The sequence below is a fragment of the Anguilla rostrata genome, chromosome 13 (genome assembly GCF_018555375.3).
Source record: "Anguilla rostrata isolate EN2019 chromosome 13, ASM1855537v3, whole genome shotgun sequence".
In the NCBI taxonomy this organism is placed as follows: Eukaryota; Metazoa; Chordata; class Actinopteri; order Anguilliformes; family Anguillidae; genus Anguilla; species Anguilla rostrata.
Window position 1 is genome coordinate 36279033 of NC_057945.1, and position 19634 is coordinate 36298666.

The window sequence follows — 19634 nt, forward strand, 5'->3', positions numbered from 1 at the left end:
ATTTCATCCTAAAAAAAGACCCAAAACAATTACAGTATCTCTGAGCAGCAGTAGGGCAGATATTCCTAATGGTTTGACTTGAATATGGTCCCCGACCAAATGCTCAAATGCCTTCTCATTTTTTTTTCCTTTCAACTTTTGTTTTTTTACATTTCAAAACTGACTTCACAGTGCAAAGCACCGTGGGCTTCTATGGCGTTCCACTGATGTTTGTGGGAGACCTATTAAAAAAGGATTATTGCAAGAAAAACAGCCGGAACACATATAGGAACTGGCAGACTTGACAGAGTGCAGCTGAGACTAATTGGATGGTTGGCTTGGAACTCAAGAACCCGTCGGAATGAAGGCACGTGCTGTTGGATTATGAAGTCTGGCGATCAGAGAACTGCCCTAAGAGTAACCTAATGTCCATGAATTTATGTTCAGGGTTCATGAGTTGCTGAAAAATTTAAAGTTCATGAGACGCTCAAGACCAAAAGCCTTGTGATTCTCCAGGAACCGGGTTGGATAGCCCTGCAAGACACAGTCCTCAGCATATTTCACTGGCCCTTGAAGGGGATTGTTCTGGCAAAAAAAAGGGAGATATGTAATACTGTTAATTCCAGACTACATCAACAAGTTCTCACAATGTTGCTGCCATGTCGTGGCAATGTTATATCATTGACAAAACATTCCATCAACATTACGAGAAAGTTTTTTTGTGTTCAGCCGGGGAAAGTCCTTGAACCTGGGTGGCCCATTAAGTTGATCCGCAGCAGGGATGACTCATGTTGATTTGTCTTAAAGCCCGGATCAGGGTTAAATCTAATCCTCCGCGCTCTGCAGCCAGCTATTCCCCAGGCATGCCTGGTGAGCCACTAAGAGGGGCCTGGCGCCCAGAGACTTTTAAAATGGGACAAGCACTGCAAGGTCCGGCCTCTCACCCAAGAGTACCGTCCTCCTCCTCCTCTCTAGCAATCACGGGCACTCGTTTTGCTGAAGAATACCACCCTCATATAGCAATTCTGTCAAGCGCATAACATCTGCCATGTCATTATTAAACTCAATCATCTTTAGGCTCTGGGGGGGTGCATCTTCATCTGTTCTCTCCCGGTCTGAGGCTCAGGTGTCTCAGAGCTCTTCCCCAATTTCTCATTAAAATGGTCCCGATCAATTTTTCAAGCCCGGAGCACATTCGAGGACACTGGAACACAGGCACGAGGTGTATAATTACCATCGACAGACGCGGGTGATTTCAGTTCAGCGCTGTAGGGGGGGAGGTGGGGTGTGCGTGGGTGCGTGGGTAAGTGTGTGTGCGGTGTGCCTCTGCGTGTGCATGTGTGTGTGTGTGTGTGTTCAGTCTAGGCATGGACGCTGCTCAAATGAAGCAATGCCTCTATCACCCAGAACCCGGAAGAGCAGGTTCAGGACGGAACCTGATGGAAGACGGATGGCTGTAATAGCCCAATTTTTTCCCCGAGCCCTCCGGTCCTGCTTACAGTACCCGTCCTCCCGCACAGCGTCTCCACTCGGGGTATTCAGAGTCTCAAAAGGACTTATCTGCGAGACAGGCCCGTGAAATAAGAGCGATCACGCGCCCGAACAGAGCCCCGTTGTGCTAAGCTCACGCTAAATGCCAGGGAGTGATTGAGCGGTACATCCTTACCTTCCCCAGGAGTTTGTTTCCAAGGCATCGCCTAAGCTACTGCGAGGGTGAGGAGGGAGCGGGGGGGGGGGGTGGGGGGGGGGGGGGGGGGGGGGGAGCGAGCGAGAGGGACACCGAGTTCTCCTCGCCGTAAAGGGCGAGCCTTGATTTAACTGCATTGAAATTGCTCTGTGCCTCGGTGTTCCTCAAGCGCTCGGGCAATGGGACAGGAGGAGAGGTTGTGCCAAAATGCAAAATTTGGGCTGGGGGGAATGGAGGGGAGGGGAAGGGGGGGGTGGTGGGATTCGGGAGGAGGGGGGGGGGCGGTTTGGGAGTTAGAAAGAGGCCCCCGGAAGCGGTGACAGAGACAGTCTGATGAAGAGAAGCCCCCCCCCCCCCCCCCACTTCAGGCTGCATGGGCCTATTAGCATATCTCCTGCACGATTCAGATCAAAGAGCAAATTAGAACTGCTTAAGATGCGCGAACGCGGGGGAGTGTTGAGTCTTCTCGCCGGCGTCACGATCGGAAATCTGTGCGTCTTTTTTTTACCCCCCCTTCTTTTTCCCGATGGGGGGGGGAGGGGCAAAAAAACAAAGAAAATAACTTATTTTTCATCTGCGAGGTTAACAATTCATTCTCTCTCTCTCTCATCCGCTCTCTCTTTCTCTTTCTCTCTCTCTGTCCCCCCCCCCCTCCCCCCCCTACAAAGCTGCCTAATTGGTTGTTGCCAGGAATGCGTTCCAGATCAGAATACGCTCCATTTGTCTTGTTTACAGACTACAGGGCCGGCCTGTTGGAAGAGCACACTGACATATTATTCAGGTTTCATTCACGCTGTGAAAAGTCCTGGAGATTGGCTGAAAAAAGACAGGGTTCAGGGGGGGAGGGGGGGTGGTGGTGGTGGTGGTGTGGAAGCACATTCGATTTTCCGGTCAGTTTGCAATCCCTTTGATAGACTTAGCCATTTCGTAATGGCCCGCTACAAGGGGTACGGCTGTTTAATTGGGAACGCTGCGATTTGTTTAAAGAGCGTGGAAAGTAACGAGGTGTATTGGATCCCCCCCGACGGTGCGAGTCCCCCGTCTCCTAGACTAATTCGCCTTTTCGCTATTGCCAGATTCCTTTGGCTGGAGCTTTCTAATGGATCACCCAAAGCATGCTGGGAAATTAAAGAAAATATATAAAATAAATCATTGATGTTTTTTGTGGCCGTCATGCCAAGCTACTCCAAGAACTCCAAGATCTAAAAACCCCATTTCTTCTTTTTTTTCCTCTTCATTAGTGGCGAAGAATGAGAGAGATTTTTTTCCTTGAGTCAATCGGTTTAGATTTCCCTTTCTCAGGAGCCAGTGTGCGTTCGACGTGCTTTTTCTAATTTCTAGCCGAAGCCCGCTCGCCCACGCAGGCGTTAAACCGTGTCTGCGCTCGCGGCCGAATCTATTTCCGATACGGCGGGGCGGCGGCACCGTGGCGAACGAGAGGCGCTCGGTCTGTGCCGAGCAGTAAGAACGTTCAAAAGCAAGGTCAGGAATTTTTTTTTTTTTTTTTTTTAAGTAAAAAGAATAGGAACTGTTGTCAGCCGGCCTCCACGGAGAGACCCCCACCCCCTTAGAAGAAGAGCAACTGAAAGACGGTACATCGCTGTAAATTCCCCCCCCCCCCCCCCACAGCAGAATTAATGCCACTGCTGATCTGATGACAGTGCGTCTGGTACACAGCTGCTAACGGGAAGCTCTCCCCAGACGACCGCCTCGTCTGCGCAGGGTGAGGCGTCGGACGTGTTGTAATGCAAAAAAAACATGTTGAGATTTGTAACAAACCTTGAAGGTGCTTTCCGATCTATGGGGGGGGGGGGGCGAGGGCGGGGGCGAAATAGCAGCACACAATCCAAATCTGCCATGTCCCTTGTAATCCCCCGAAGCCTCACGGTTGGACAACAACCCCACTGCAACTGTTTCCTGGCAAGCCAGCACGATTACTTGCTCTCCTTTAATTATACGTTTTAGGTATCCAGCAGACGCTCTCAGTCAGAGAGACTTCTACAGCTTTGTTTTTTTTCACGGCGTATGCACCTGGAGCCAGGTTCTGGTTTAAATATCACGCCCAAGGGGTACGACAGCTCTGCCCCCAACTGGGAATCAAACCCACGACCTTGCAGTTGCTAGCCTGGCTGCCTAGTCACGATGCCCCCTATGCCAGTTTTGTAATGGGCATTACAGAGCCAGCTCAGTAATGACACCAGGCATGGATGCCCTGCCCTGGAACCTTATGGCCTGTTTACTTGGCAGGAACCAATGGGGGTTTAGGGGGGCGGAGCCTGAAACAAATCCAGTATGCCCCATCGCTCCTGGAAACGGCCCTTCCAGGAACCAGCGTAGGGCAGCGGCCAGAGCAGGCCGTTCTGCCTCATCAGAGGTGATGAGGGAGGCTCGCGAAATCGCCTCGTGTCCCTGGTGCGGCTGGTCATTGATTGTGTCACAATGCTGCCGGCACTTTGCTGCAGAACCCAAAAATAATTAAATCTCAACAAGTATTTTAGTCTCGTATTTAGACTTCTGGAAACTCGATTGAAATTGTGGTTTATATTCACCAGAAGTGACAATTGGTTGTCTCCTTAATGTTGTTAACCCAATTATAACCATTAAATTGTAATAAACACAATTGTAGTATTGTGACCTGTTCAGCAGACAAGGACTGGGTTGGCGTGTATCTTGCATTCATTAAAAATTAATATTGAAATATTCATATCCACAAGACACGTCCTATGTAAAGCATTCCTCATTGCTAGCCAGGTTAGAGCCGGTTAGAACAGTAGGCCTGTACACTACCAGACAAAATGAAAGAAAGCAGCATACTAGGCTTTTCCATCATTTAGTTAAACTTGAAGATCATTCAATGTGTGATAACATAACACTGAGTTACTGCACACTGACATTTGACTGTATAGCAGTCTCAATCTACGGACATTACACCTGAATAAAGAAAGCCTTTGATTCCACTTGTCTATGCTTGAAAGCTATTTAATTGTCGCTAGCTAACGTTTGGCCTACTTGCCGATCCACCGCGTTCTGCGACAAGTTCGGAGTAAAAATGGGCACTGCAAATACTAACTGTACTGGTTACTGTAATATTGCAGTGCCTGTGGGCTCCAGAAATAAAACCTATTTCTTGTAGGTTACTTCATTTTTGCGAAAAGAAAAAAAGCATATTGCTTTCTCCACATCCAGAGAAGGGGCAACGCTTAGGCATTTTGAATTTAGCTTGCCTTACCCACAAAAAAGTGTGAAGAGCGCCATTTACATATTGCATGCGTGAAGGATTTGGGTGGACGTAAGGTTTTTGTTACATAACTAACACCCAGTTAACCCAGCCTACTGAAAACCTGGTGTTTATCCAAGGGGGAAAGCAAGCCAATTTCAGCACAGGCTTTTTTTTTTTTTTTTCTTCCAAGAACCATTTAAAAATATTTCTTGGCCGTTTGTGAATGCAAAAAAAAGTATTATAACAATATTTCAGCAAAGATGTGCTAAATAAGACAAAAATTTTAGACAATGAGGTGAGACAATTTGACTCATTTCAAGATTTGCTAATGGGGTAAGAAAATTGCACTTGTCAAACAGATGTTAACTTCAGAAGCTAATGCTTTCTACTGAAGGGAAAACAAATAATTTTTCAAGTCTCATTGCAAGACAAAAACACTGCCGTTGTACCCTTGAGCAAGGTACTTAACCTGCATTGCTTCAGTATATATCCAGCAGCATGAATGGATGCTATGTTAAAAAGTTGTGTAAGACACTCTGGATAAGAGCGTCTGCTAAATTGCCTGTAATGGTAATGTGTGCCTATGAGATTCTCTCACTCGGTTTCCCACATCAGTCACTATATTGTAGTCCGTGATAACTAATTCAAGTGAGCCCGCCCATTGACATGCCGTACAGGCGGACTACAATACCCAGACGGTACCCGCTTTCTTGCGCTCTCACTGCTTTTCTGCAGTGGAACACGTCTTGTCAAGCTTGGCTGAATAAATGGGAAGTTCCGGCACTTATTTTTTCCACTTCAAACACTGCTGTGTATACAGAGACGTAGTAATATGTCTTCCTCCGTGCAATGCCAGGAAGTGGCGGGGGGGTGGGGGGGGGGGACCGGTAAGGGGGTGATGAAGTGCTGAGGGCTGCTCCTAATCTTTGGCTGCTGCCAGTGCCTCAACTGCCGTTTCCCACCGAGACCTTCAGAGCCACAGAAAAGCGGTGACCTCACTTACAGGCGAGCACACCCCAGGTAGATTGGTAATCAGCCCAGGTGCTTCTGCTTCCTGTCCTCGGGCCCTGTGCAAAGGCGCGCAGTCTGCTGTGTCTTTGAGAAAAGACGTCCTTGGAGAGAGAGAGAGAGAGAGAGAGAGAGAGAGCTGCTGCTGTTGTGTGCGTGGGCGTTTTGTATGCGTGTCAGCCTACTACTGTTTTTTTTAATTATTTCTTTATTTTTTCATTATTTTGTTTTTATTAGCCACTGGGATTGGCCGTGCTTTGTAGCTTGGTTTGTTTTCTTCTTTGTCTGTGATTTATTCTGCTAATTTTATTTTTCTTTTCACCCCAGAAGGCCTGAATAAGCCATTGGCCATTTAAAAGTCCTTCAGTGTTTTGTGTTCATTTCGTCCAATCGTTGCTCGGTACGGTGTTGGTCGCTGTGCCACACTCTGTTGCTGCCACTAATGTCATCTGTGCGAGAATATTGATGATGCATTAAAAGAGGAATATACCGGTTGCTTGTTTTTCCTTTTGCTACAAGAAAAAACAAAGCTTCAGGACAGCCAGTTTTTTTAATTTTATCTCTCGAGCTTGAGATCCTAGACACACACGTCTAATGCTGTGTGTACATCTCATTTAACAGGTTACTTGAGTGGGTGGCTAAGTATTAATATATTCTCTCCAACAGTCAGATTGTCTTGCATTGTTTGTCATTGTTGCATATTCTTGGGGGTTGGGGGGTGGGGGGTGGGGGGGGAGGGTGGAAGTATATGTCATAAGCATATCCATATCATCTAAGCATATTCAGTTTAAATAAGCATGCAATATTTGAGAGACATTCAAATTGTTGCCATTTAATTGCTGGTACTAGGAGGAGCATGGATTGTAATTTGCATCTAATACTCATGAATACTTAAAATGGCTGTTGCAGAATTGTGTCCAAGTATGATTAATGCATAAGTAACCTTTATTGCTTGCTGACATTATGATTTTAATAAAGTTCAATATCTCTGCTAATAACTTCTGCAATTCAGTTAGCTGAATTTGTAATGATGCCGTCTAGCAATCATAGCAAGATTGCTTTCTTGTACAGCTAGAACGCATCGAAGACAAGTGGGTCTAATAAACAGGACTAGGCAAGAGCTTGCAATCTAAAGTTCTATATTTTTTCTATACAACTATTGTTCTGTATTTTAATATATGTTGCTGCTCTTGAAAAATTAAATCTTTTTTGCTCAGCTGTCAGTACTGCACCAGATATCTACAGCTTGGTGACTAATTATTGCAAATGGAGTCCGATGCCCAGTTTTTGGTGAGGTTACCCTGGTACTGAGTACGGAGCCCGAACTGGACATGAATGGAACATGATTTAATTTCCACTGGTAAATTTCTCACAGCATCACAGCAAGAAGGTCCGGGGTTCGAATCCTGGCCTGGGCCTTTCTGTGTGGAGTTTGTGTGTTCTCCCCGTGTCCGCGTGGGTTTCCTCCGGGTACTCCGGTTTCCTCCCACCGTCCGAAGGCATGCAGTTAGACTAACTGGAGACTCTAAATTGCCCATAGGTATGAGTGTGTGAGTGAATGGTGTGTGTGTGCCTTGCGACAGATTGGCCTGTCCAGAGTGTATTCCTGCCCACTCGCCCAATGCACGCTGGAACCAGCACCCTCCGTGACCCTGCCCAGGATAAGCGGGTGCAGATAATGGATGGATGGGTGGTGAGTTTACATTTGTCTCTCTCTTAGATTCCACAGGAAGAGGTCTTACTCAACATGGCGAATATAAATCACAGTAACTTGTGTGACTGACGCGGCCATTGTCTTTCGTAGAGTCCAGGAGCACATTTAAAACGTAACCCCACGATTTCCCCACCATCTTAGCATAATTGTCTGTGTCTAAATGCCGGTTGCTGTAAGTGTTATGGAGATAAATAGCCTTCCTGCCATTTTCTGTTATGAGTGGCGGTACGCATGCAAATGTCTGAAGCAACAGTCTGCATTACTCCTATGGGTCCTTAAAATTACATTAATTAGGATGTGTGCGTATATCACAGCATGACAGGCTGGCTCTGCCTAATGAGTTTCTTTGCCATCTTGGTCACTAAAATGCACATTATGGGTTTTTCATGGTCTGTACCGTCATAATTAGTGATTTAATGATATAATTGTGAGATTAAGGAATTGCAAGGCCATCGCGCACACATATCTTCCTTTTAGTGACTGTTTAATATATGTCCCTTTGAAATCCCTCATTATTGCACACACATACTTTTGCAATCAAACCAAGCGCACATGGTTAAAGTGCAGATTCTCAACCATAGCCCGGCATTTCGGGACACCATAGTGCGTGAGGTCTTGTGGATTGTTGAGACCAAGATTGAAAGTGATCTAAAATGGGAGCGCAGAGCCAAATCATGAGAAAAAGAGATGGCTTTGTCCCAAGCATTATGGAGCTCAATGTATCCTAAATGAAGCACGCCATTGATAAAAAAATAAGCGATGGAGGCTGTAAAAAAAGAATAGTATGATTAATTGTATCACATGATATTCCTTAACTACAGTAATACTACAATATATATGTAATATAAATAATGTAAATGAATTTATATTATATATATGTGTGTGTGTGCGTGCGCGTGTACGCATACTTGTGCATGTGTGCGTGCGTGCGTGTGTGTGTGTGTATGTGCGTGCGCGTGTACGTATGCGTGCGCGTGTGTGTGTGTTTTACATTTAAACAGTTCATTTTTTTAAAAAAAGAGCTCTGGGAAATGTAGTCTACAGTCTGTGAGTCACACAGGATGCAGGGTGTCTGCTAAGCTAATAAATAAGAGTGGTAATCTAATAAGGAGGAAACAGTAATACTGTGGCGTGGAGGAGGGGGCACAGCGTCGGAGGCGTTTAGCGGGCGCTAAGTGCCCAAATTTAGCACCTCGGCGGGTTTTTGTGACTGAGCCCCGGAGAATTGGACGATAAATCAGACGATAAAGTCGTGCTATTAATCAGTGTCTGTCTCCCGGTCATGCCGGGGAGGCGCGGCGGTGGTCTGCTCAGTGGAGACTGAGGGACAGTGGGTCCCAGGAGTGAGAGGGGTTAGATGGGAGCACAGCCTGATAATGAAAGACTGTTTGTGGTATGCAGTGAGCTTCTCTGCTGTGTGAATGTGTGTGAGTGTGCGTGTGTGTGTGAGTGAGTGTGTGCGCGTGTACGTGTGTGTGCTTGTGTGTATTTGGGTACGCGTGTGTGTGTGCCTGTGTGTGTGTGACAGTGTATGTCTGTGTGTGCATGTGCGTGTGTATTTGTGTACGTGTGTGTGTGGCTGTGTGTGCGTGGGTGTGTGTGTGTGTGTGTGTGTACATGTGCGAGCATGTGTGTACCTGTGTGTACGTGTGCCTGTCTGTGCGTGTGCATGCATGCGTATGTGTGTGCCTGTGTGTGTGTGCATGTGTGTGCGTGTGTGTACGTGTGCCTGTTTGTGCGTGTGTGTGTGTGCGTGTGCCTGTCTGTGCGTGTGCATGCATGCGTATGTGTGTGCCTGTGTGTGTGTGCATGTGTGTGCGTGTGTGTGTACGTGTGCCTGTTTGTGCGTGTGTGTGTGTGCCTGCGTGTGCGTGTGTGTGTGATTGTGTGTGTGTGCATGCCTGTGTGTGCGTGTGTGTGCCTGTGTGTATACTGTATTTAAGTGCCATTGTGCCTGAAGGCTTTGTCTCATGCATTGCCAGAGTGGACAGTTTTAATGCAAATACGACAGGATAGATTAAACAAGGCCAGCAGTGTGCTGTGTCGCATTGGGGATATGACAGATAGCCCTGTAAATCTGTAAAGAAATGGTGGCAGAAATGCGCGACGTTTACAACTCCGAGAAGGCCCATTTCTCCAACTCTAATCCAGCGGTTCAGTTTGAAGAGAACAATGCTGCAGTGCGCTGTTTACTCTACGCCATTACTGGGGTGGGTATTTCAGGGGTACGAAACATTACAACGGGGGTCATGGAGACGTGTAACCGGGGGACCTGGAAAGTGGAGGCGGGGCTGAATTGAATGCCGTGACTCCGCCTGACCCTGAACTTTGGCGGGAAGATTATTATTGTGAAGCCCCCGGTTGGTTTACACGCTGCACAGAAGCGATCGGTAAAGTGGGGGGGGGCGGGGGGGGGGGCTCTCTGGGCTCTGGCCCGTTCAGAGAGGCACCCTGGCACGATATGGAAATGCCATGCAGAAGTGCTGGCCTTTTATTCTTCAAAGCAGAGGGCCCCGGTGCCAGCTCCTTCCTGGGAGTATTAGAGCAGAACAACAGCTGCTCCGTTTTCTCTGAGGTGGAAATAAAGCTGGGATTATTTATATATATATTTTTTTTTCTTCATTGTTGTGAGGACTCCTTTGACCAAGGTGACTTCCATAGCTTACTTTTTTTAAATGTATTTATTTATTTATTTATTTATTTATTTATACATACATTTGCGTTAGTACGGCTTCACATTTAGTAGGGACATTTTAGGTTGAGTGCCTTGCTATAGCAGTGCAGTGCCACACCTAATATTCAAACCCGCAACCCACCGGTTAGGGGTCTCTCTCCCCACCCTCTGTGGTTCATGGCTGCCCTTGTATTCTGTGGAGGATGGAGACACTGTGGTCTCGACCCATAGCTGAAGGTTATATGTTCAAATCCTAATGCGTTGCTTTGGCTGATTTCCTGTCCAGCAACCCCTCTATTTCTTTAAAACATGTCTTCCACCCCGCTTCCGGTACAACCCAGAATTGGCTAAACTGTTATTCAGTGTGTGGGAGTACCACCAACCCCAATAAGGACCTGCACTGTGATTGTGATGCAGAGAAAACTTAACTTGTTTTCCACATCAAACTTTTTTTCATCCCTCCTGCAGATTGCAGATATCATTATGTTGCACCTCGTCAGCCTTTGCCTTCTAACACGAGCAGCGTCTCCTCTTTTTTTTTTCCCCTTAAGCGTCTGAAAGTTCCCTCTGTGTGCGGCGCGGCTGCAGCCGCGGTGCCGTGTCCTCCTCTGATCCTGGCGGGGCGGTTATTTTGTGTTCTAAATGAGGCCGTGGTACGCACCGTCCCTCGCCAGAGGGGCGAAAGAGAAAAGCGGCTATTATCGGCTCGCCGCCGCCGCCTCTGTCCTACGCTCTCCCGACGCGAGGTTACACAAACGACCTTTTGTTTTCCTCCTTTATTCTCACTCGGGGGCGAAAAAAAAAATAATGGCGAGCATCTTTGAAAGGACACAAAAAGATAGAAAGAAAATTGGTGTGTCGCAGTACATGTGCCCGGACGCAGAAACGGTCCTGCTTCTTTCAGGGGAAGCCAGAGGACAGCTCGTGAATGTCGTGTCGCGGTGAAGCCGCCCTTCCCCCCCGGCTTGGCGATGATCGCGGATAATCTGAGCAGTTCGTGTTTGTCGTCAGCCGAGGCGCGATGTTGACTTCCGCTGAGGTTTTGTGTGCGTGATAAATAATAAATAGAGGGTTTGGTTCACGGGCGCTGTCAGTGCATCACCTTTCTGATTTGCCATGACCTTATGTGTTTGCGTGTGTGCGTTTGCGCGCGTGTGTGTGTGTGCGTGCGTGCGTGCCTGCGTGCGTGCATGCATGCATGTATGTGTGTGTGCATGTGTATGCGTGCATGTGTGTGTGTGTGTGTGTGTGCACATGTGCAAGGGTGTATGTAGGTGTGTGTGTTTGTTTGTGTTTGTGTGCGTGCGTGCGTGCATGCATGCAAGCGTGTATGTGTGTGTGCATGTGCGTGCGCGTATGTGTGTGTGTGCGCGCATGTGCAAAGGTGTATGTAGGTGTGTGTGTAGTGTAGCGTGTTGACTATTAACTGGTCTGCCCGTGTAGTTTGTTGATTATCAGTGGAAATGTTGCATGCTGTCATTAGGTTATCACAAATATTGAGCATTGGATGTGCTGTTTATCACCAAAACTGAAGGTAGGCTGTACATACAATGTGTTGATTATCATCGTATGTATAGAGCTTAGGTTGTATATACAGGGTTTAGGTTGTGAAATTGCACATATGTGCTCGCGCAATGCTTCGTAGCATCTATAAGGCTGTAGACCACGTTTAATATGCCTTGCATATTGTGTGCAGTGTGCTCTCAATATGATGAAGCCGGTTGGTGATCGAACGGAACTGACAGGACCGCACTGTCCCCGACTGTTACGAGAACCAATCACAGCTCAGTTTGTATTTACAATATTCACCGCTGATTCACCGCTGATTCACCGTTTGTTTAGCGTGATCTCGGCCACGTCGGCACGTTCGCTGCTTTCGAGCGAAGTGTTTTCCCCCCCCGCCTCACGGCACCGTCGAGCTGACGAAAGCCACTCCTTGTTTTCGCTGTTGATAAGTCGTCTTGCGGAGACGGGTTTTGTAAACTCTCTCTCTCTCTCCTCTCTCCTCTTGTCGTTTGGAGCCGGGGACCAGTGGCCGGAGGCCATCTTAATGTCTCATAAAACATGTTCTCTGTTTTCGCCGTCTACATGTCTGACGCACGGCAGACTGGAGTGGCTCTTTCTACAGTAGAACCAAGGGAGTCTCAGAAGACCGCGATTTATGGCACTTGTATAGATGGGGTGTGTGCAGATAGGCAGCAACATCCATAAAAGGCAGTTTCCTCATGTTACCACTACAAATGAAACTGCGGTTTACCACTGAAACCTGCCCTCATTCATTAACACCTTTCCCCCCCCACTATTCACTTTATCATTGGTGGTTTAGCATTTGAGCGTATGCTTTTTGGAGCTAATGATATGTCTGTCATTGCCGTGCAATTGCATTCTAATTAGTGAAAGAAAAAGAAAAAAAAGATATTCAAATCACCGGTGGTGCCCTCCAGGAGCTCTGCAAATGAGAAACGCTGAGCGGTAAAAAGAAGTTCCAGGTGAAAATGGGATCAGGGCTTGAGAAAGCTGCTGTTGTGCGGCGCTCTGTTCATTGAAAGGATTTAGCAGGCCGCGGGACCTTCACGGTGGAACAAAAAAACTAAAACATGAAATTTCGAGCAGGGCATTAAAAGAGCCCCACTTCAAACGAGCGTGCGCTAGAAACACTGTGTCACGTGACCGCTGGGGCGCTCTTCTCTTTGAGGGCCGTGTGATCTTTCGCTTAAAGCGCGCCGTCAAACGCGCTTAGAATCTCATGTGATACGAAACACCACGAGTCTCGAGTGCGCTATTGATGTGGTTGCACGCGCACGCGCACACACACACACACAAGCACACGCGCGCACACACACACACACACACATGCACGCGCACACACACACACACACACATACACACACAAGCGCATGCATTCACGCACGCACGCATGCACAGTCACGCACTCACACGCGCGCACACACACACACAAGCGCATGCATTCACGCATGCACGCACACACACACACACACATACACACACACATGCACGCGCGCACACAAATACAAACACATACTCACACACACACACACATACTCACACGCACACACGCACACACACCCACACACATGCACACACACACACACGCACACACACACATGCACGCGCGCACACACACACACACACAAGCGCATGCATTCACGCACGCACGCACGCACACACACACATACACACACACACACACACATACTCACACGCACACACACCCACACACACACACGCACACACACACACATGCACGCGCGCACACACACAAACACACTCACACACATACTCACACGCACACACACACACACATGCACACACACACACACACACACACACACACACACATGCACGCACACACACACACACGCACCACACACACACACACACACACACACACATAAGCACATAAGGTCCTCGCTGGGGCCGGATGGGGAGTCTCGCAGCTGAACGCCTGCCAGGGGAAGCAGACGGATGTAAAGCAGGGGGACGAGGGCAGGATTAAGGGAGAATGAACAGTAAAACCGGTTTGGGATAGTATTATTCCCCCCTCCCCACCCCCCACCCCCCCAACCCGTGATGTTCCTGGCTGTGCTACGCCGAGGCTGACCCCAAACAGGGGAGAGTGATATCGATGGGCTATTGACGAGTCTCTGTACGTGGCCTGGATTCTGAAAAGCTCTCCTCGCGCGTCTCTCTCAGTCCTCCCCCCCCCCCCCCCCCCCCCGGCCCCCCTTCGTGACCCCCACGCTCTCATGTAGCTCCCTGTTGCCAAGGCCTTGTGATCAGTCACTCCATGGCTGGTTATTCTGTGCACTGCGTGAAGGGCACCAGCGAGACTCTCGCTGTGTACCATTATCAAACAACCCCCCGTTAACAAAGTAGATTTCATGCAGAAATGCTGCTTCTGTGCCGTGTCGTGATGTCGGGGGGGGGGGGGGCACTAAACAAACAAACAAACAAAAAAAACTTCAACATACCAATTCTTACAGAAAATAAAGCATTCTGCTGGAGTCTGTTCTTACACACAGGAGTGACATGGTAAGCAACAGAAATTTCAAAGCTTGCACTGGAAACTCATTTTCAAGAAGCCTTCTCACCCCCCCCCCCAACACACACACACACACACACACACACACACAGTTTATAGACATTGCTATTTTCTAAGTATTCATATTGTGTACCTTGTATGACAACAGACAATATGCCAGTATGCATTATTCTGCAAAGATGGAACCTATTTGTAGTTAGCTTGTGTTTCCAGCTGGATTGCAGAATGTGTGACACAGCATCAGCATTGATGGAAACAACAGTGCAAGAACCCTACCCTATCTCTTTGGTGCTTTTCACATTCATGTGACCTACACCAGACCTGTTCTTGGAAAGTTGCGACAGCTATGACAGCTCATCAACTCCTGCACAAAGTGGCGGTGGAAATTATATGAATATAGAGTGAAGTATCTAATGACAAATATGTAATGACAGTTTTATTTGTCTACTGGAGATACTGTAGCCTTTTCTTTTCTCCCCCCCCCCCCCCCCGTATTGTCACAAGATAGAGCATGTGCCTATGCCCTCACACACCGGAGTCTGCCTTCCCCACCAGGAGAGGTTAATCACTGGCCTATCGATGGTTAATTATCAGCTAGTAAAGAAAACCAGCCATAGTACTGGTAGTTCTGAGTATCTCAGCGGAGGTGGGGGGGGGGGGGGCAGTTTCCCAGCTTGAAATTAAACTAGTGAAGTTCATTTAACCAACAGATGGCGCGACTGAATTGGCGTGAATGTACAGATCAGAATCGAGCTCCATTCGCGGCTGTGAACCCTGATGTCGGTGGGTTCGCTTAAACGTGGGACTGAACTCGAGCGAGCGCGAGACTGCGCGTCACGGATTTGACCATGTGACGCAGGCCACAGATCAAAGCCCGAGCCGAATCTGCGTACACTGTGAACAGCATGACCGTTCGAGTAGGCCTCTGGATGTCATTAAGCTGAATAAAACCCTTATTGGTTTATCTTATTTAAACAATGGAGGGGTCAGATAACAGCAGCCAATATAAGTTGGCAAACAAAATGCCTTTTGTCTTTTTTTTTCTTTTCTTTTTTAGGGGTGTGCAGGTGTCTGTAGCACAGGAACTAAAGCCGTAGGTTCTCTCTCTCTCTCTCTTTTTTTTTTTTTTCCAGTCCATATGTTTTTGACGTCGTCTTCCCCTGCACACTGAGAGGAACGCTCTTATCTGAACCTCGTCTGTTGTCCTTCGCTGTGCCATGGGCAGGCGCACGCGTCGCCACGCTATCTGAGTTTCAATGCCAGGGACTGAATACTGCTTAACAGGGAACCGAAACCTAGAATGGAGAAATGAAGCAGTATGACTTCCACTCTCGTGCGTAATAACTGTGAAGTCTTTCCGCCATTCTTACGAGAAAAAAAGAAGACAAAAAACCACAAGCTGACTTGTGCAGTTGTGGTAATGTAGAATGTTCAGTGGCAGGGCAAATGTATTTATTATAAATCATGCAGTTAATAGCGATAGGAAACAAGTTCAGTTACATACTGTCTTCTTCAGCACTGCCATGGAGGGGCAGGGAGGGCGGACAATGTACCTGGGTAGAGAACTACCACCTAGATGGTGGCATCCCCCTAGGAACAGGTATTGGCACATATCAAAAAATAATAATAATAAGCAGCTGGGGTGGAGACAATGGTCTGTTAACCTGTGGTAAATAATAGTGTCCCAGGCCTGGGAATTTCACCCAGCAGGCCTGGTTTTTTTACCTGGTCTGTTAAAAGATCAGGAGTGCCTGCTAGTGTAAGAGCAAGAGCCCTAGCTGAGCGATTACTGGGCGTCAGATATCATTTTGTCCTTTATTCCAGAAAAATACGTTAATTTACATGAGCTTTACGAAAAGGCTACAGAGATTCTCATGTGCCTTCTTCTGACAGTGTCCTCTTCAGTGGAGAACCATTAATGGCAATCTTGGCTGAAAGAAGAACACAATCCATTTCTATTTAAAATGCGTGTTCAATACTGGGTTTGCTACTTGAGAATAAATGGGATTCCTCTCGATCAATTAGGGAGGAATCCCATCCCATGAGTTAGTGTTTGAAAGATTACCACCAGCTGATAATATCATATTACTGATGAGGACAGTTTGCCAAAACATTTTAATCTTCAACTTGATACGGAAAATACTTGCAGATATTTTATAAATGAAGTTCCCAAATTCTCTTGATGTATGCACTGTATCTATATTTAACCCAGAGACCAGATGGTCGGGTTCAAGTCGCTCTCTCTCTCTCTCATAATTTTACTTTTAAAAACTTTCCAGGTGGTTCATTGTGTCACAGTTTTGCCATGCATCGCTCCCAGAAGTCACTGTTTATCCTGTTTTGTCAGGGGTTTCTCGAAAAGGGAATGTGTCAGTACATGAATCAGCCATAGGGAGGCGCACTGCTTCATATTCAAAACACCATGAACATGATGGGAAAAAAAAGTAGGAACACATACTGTTGTGTTCCACTGCGGTCTGTCTTTATCCATAACTTCAATTCAATGATTTTTTTTTCATCCTAAAGTTTTATTAAAGCAGTAGATGAATTTATGGCATTGGTTTTCATAAGCATTTATTACGCCGTTCCTGGTTCCACTTGCCTGTTTGCGCTTCAAAATTAGACTGACAACTCGCTGTACTGTACAAACTGTACAGACCGTTCAAAAATAGCTACCTTCCCTCCTCTTTCGCTGTAGCTCCTGCATGACCATCTTGAAGTGGGAGAAGTGAGATAAGCGAGAACTCTGGCGATAAAATGCCACTTCCTGTCGCGTGGGCCGATGGGATTGGTGCGACACGATGCATAACGCAGTCTGATAACGGATTATTTTGGTGGATTTTAATAATCCTGGCGTTATAGCCTGTTCCTGTGTAAATTATACTTGCTTTCCTCCCCCACCGCCTCCCTCCCCCCTTACTTTTAAGGAAGACTACCAGGGCCAGGGCCATTGCTTTGCACCCAAGCCTCCTTGATGTTATTAAAATTCAATTCAAACAGGAGAACTGCCGCCCATTAAAAAACCGCAATAACCGGCCATCTAGTTATGCAAACATCGTAATTCACGCAGTAGCCACATTTCATAACCTCCTCAGGTCTCTGCAGCACCTGTCTTTAGCACCGCTAATAAACATGTGAGGGCAAACTGTCCTGTTGTGCCAATCTACCGAGAACGCTGAAGCCAAGAAGGTTAGCAAGAAGGTTGGACTACTGAATGTCTACTTACTGGACTACTTACAGTACACATCACTGAACACACACACACACACACACACACACACCACCACAGTGCTGTTTACACAAAGCTACTGAACACTCCTGTCCTGAACTCTAAAACTAACAGATTGAATTAACTGCAGCTGATCACTCCACTGACTTACCAAACCCAGTAGCTCAGTATTTAACCTTAAAAACTATTTAATTCACTATTGCACTACTAACCAAAACATCCACATTCGCACACGTGCACACACACACACACACACACACACACACTCACACACCATTCTAGCACTTATCGAAACAAGCCAAGTCTTCAGCAGCCCTCTAGTGAACTTAAATCCAGTATCCAGTCATCCTCTCACCTGCTCAGCCTCACCTCTCACATGAAAGGGAGAGAGAGTGTGTGTGTGTGCGCGCGCGTGCGTGTTCACGTGTGCGTGCGTACGTGTGTGTGTGTGCGTGCGCGTGCGTGTGTGTGTGTGTCTGTCTGTGTGTATGCTTGTGTGTGCATGTGCGTGTGCGTGTGTGTGTGTCTGTCTGTGTATATGTGTCTGTGTGTATGCTTGTGTGTGCGTGTGCGTGTGTGTGTGTCTGTCTGTGTATATGTGTGTGTGTGTGTGTGTATGTGTGCGCGCGCGTGTGTGTGTGTGTGTGTGTGTGTGCAGATGGTCACCTCTGAGCTCCATGGCCCTGCGCACATGGCCACACAAGACCCGACCCACAGCAGTGAACACGGCGCTCCGCTCTGCACTCACCACAGGGACGAGAGGGGCGCAGGGAACGCTGGTGCCTCGCTCCTTCTGGGGGGGGGCGGGGGCTGGGGGGGGAGGCCTCCGGGACCCCGCTAACGCCCGGACCCACCGATAATCCCGGCTGGAGGTCTTTTAACCCGCTCCGCTGACGGCTTCGAGGCGCAAGTTCGGCAGTCTTCCCACGGGCAGCGTTGCGTGGAGTCTGCCTTCCCCTTCATGCAAACCGCTCTGACTAGAGAGGAGAGAGGGGGAGAGAGAGAGAGAGAGAGAGAGAGAGAGGGAAAAAAAGGAAAAACTAAAAACAAAAAAAAAGGAAAAAAAAGAGAAAAAAATCCAGAAAGGCAAATGTGCTTCTCTGAAGGATTTTATAATCAGGGCTTGTCTCCACCCCCACTCACCCATCTGCCCGCCTCCATTGTTATAGCAACAGCCAATAGCAGGGTCACGTTGTGCAAGCCTGCTCTCCCCAGTCCCGCAGTGCATAAGTACTTCTCACTTTTTTTTTTACGCTTATATCTCATGCCTGTGTGTGCGTATGTGTGTGTGTGTGTGTGTGTCGTAGAATGTGTGTAGTTATACGTGTATGGCTTCTGCTGCTTCTGATAGGTGTTGAATTAGCTGCTGAAATGTATGCTGCTCTGGAAGTTGTGTTGGTGGTTTGTGTGGAGCTCTCTTTAGCTGTCTGTTAGAGGACGGTATTCAGGAACAGTGCGGTGTATTCTTTACTGTGGTCTGTGGTGGTGATTCTGCTCAGAAGCCTTTTCCTGGAAATTAAATTGAGCAGAAATACACAGCAGCCTATGTTACGCAAGTTGCTTTGAAAACATGCATGCATGCAGTAAGTGAAATACATTGTGTGTGTATGTGTGTGTGTGTATGTTTCTCTTGCAAACCTTATTAGGATTTAGAGTCCTGTTTTGACAAATCCTGTTATATGTGTCCGATCTATTGGTCTAAAAGCTTGGGTAGGAGTTTCAGAAAACAGCAGAACTCACTAGACTACACCAAAAGTTTTCAGCAAGGGAATGGATCTTAATAATTTAACTTAACTATAGTCAGCAGCCAACTCCAGTTATGGCAGGTAGTGAGATTTTTAAATCATAAAATGGTCCTTAAAATGTAGTCGTTATTATGTCATGTTACTTAGCTACCTAGCTGTAGCTATGTGTGCAGTGCCACAGATTTTGTAGACTAACCAGATGTTCAACTCCCATGTTCTGTACATCCAACCTTTTTTCCATATTGCAGGAGGTTCCAATCAGCAACCGTTTCTGATGCTTCTAAATATCCGTGGCAACAGCATTGTAATTCACAA

General features: G+C 47.2%; 1 protein-coding gene across 5 annotated transcripts in view; it reads right to left on the reverse strand.

Moving 5' to 3' along the window:
- The window catches only part of cdk18 (cyclin dependent kinase 18), a 61915-nt gene extending 42568 nt beyond the window's left edge, over positions 1-19347 (reverse strand). For 2 of the 5 annotated variants that reach the window (XM_064304198.1, XM_064304197.1), the window contains exon 1: positions 15850-15885. In XM_064304198.1, coding sequence (XP_064160268.1) covers positions 15850-15870 — 21 coding nt within the window. In that variant the 5' untranslated portion in view covers positions 15871-15885. Of the gene's footprint in view, positions 1-15849; positions 15886-18322; positions 18654-18717 lie in introns of those variants that run through there. The other 3 variants (XM_064304200.1, XM_064304202.1, XM_064304199.1) reach the window with 3 other exon arrangements.
- Between the last annotated feature and the right edge of the window lie 287 nt (positions 19348-19634).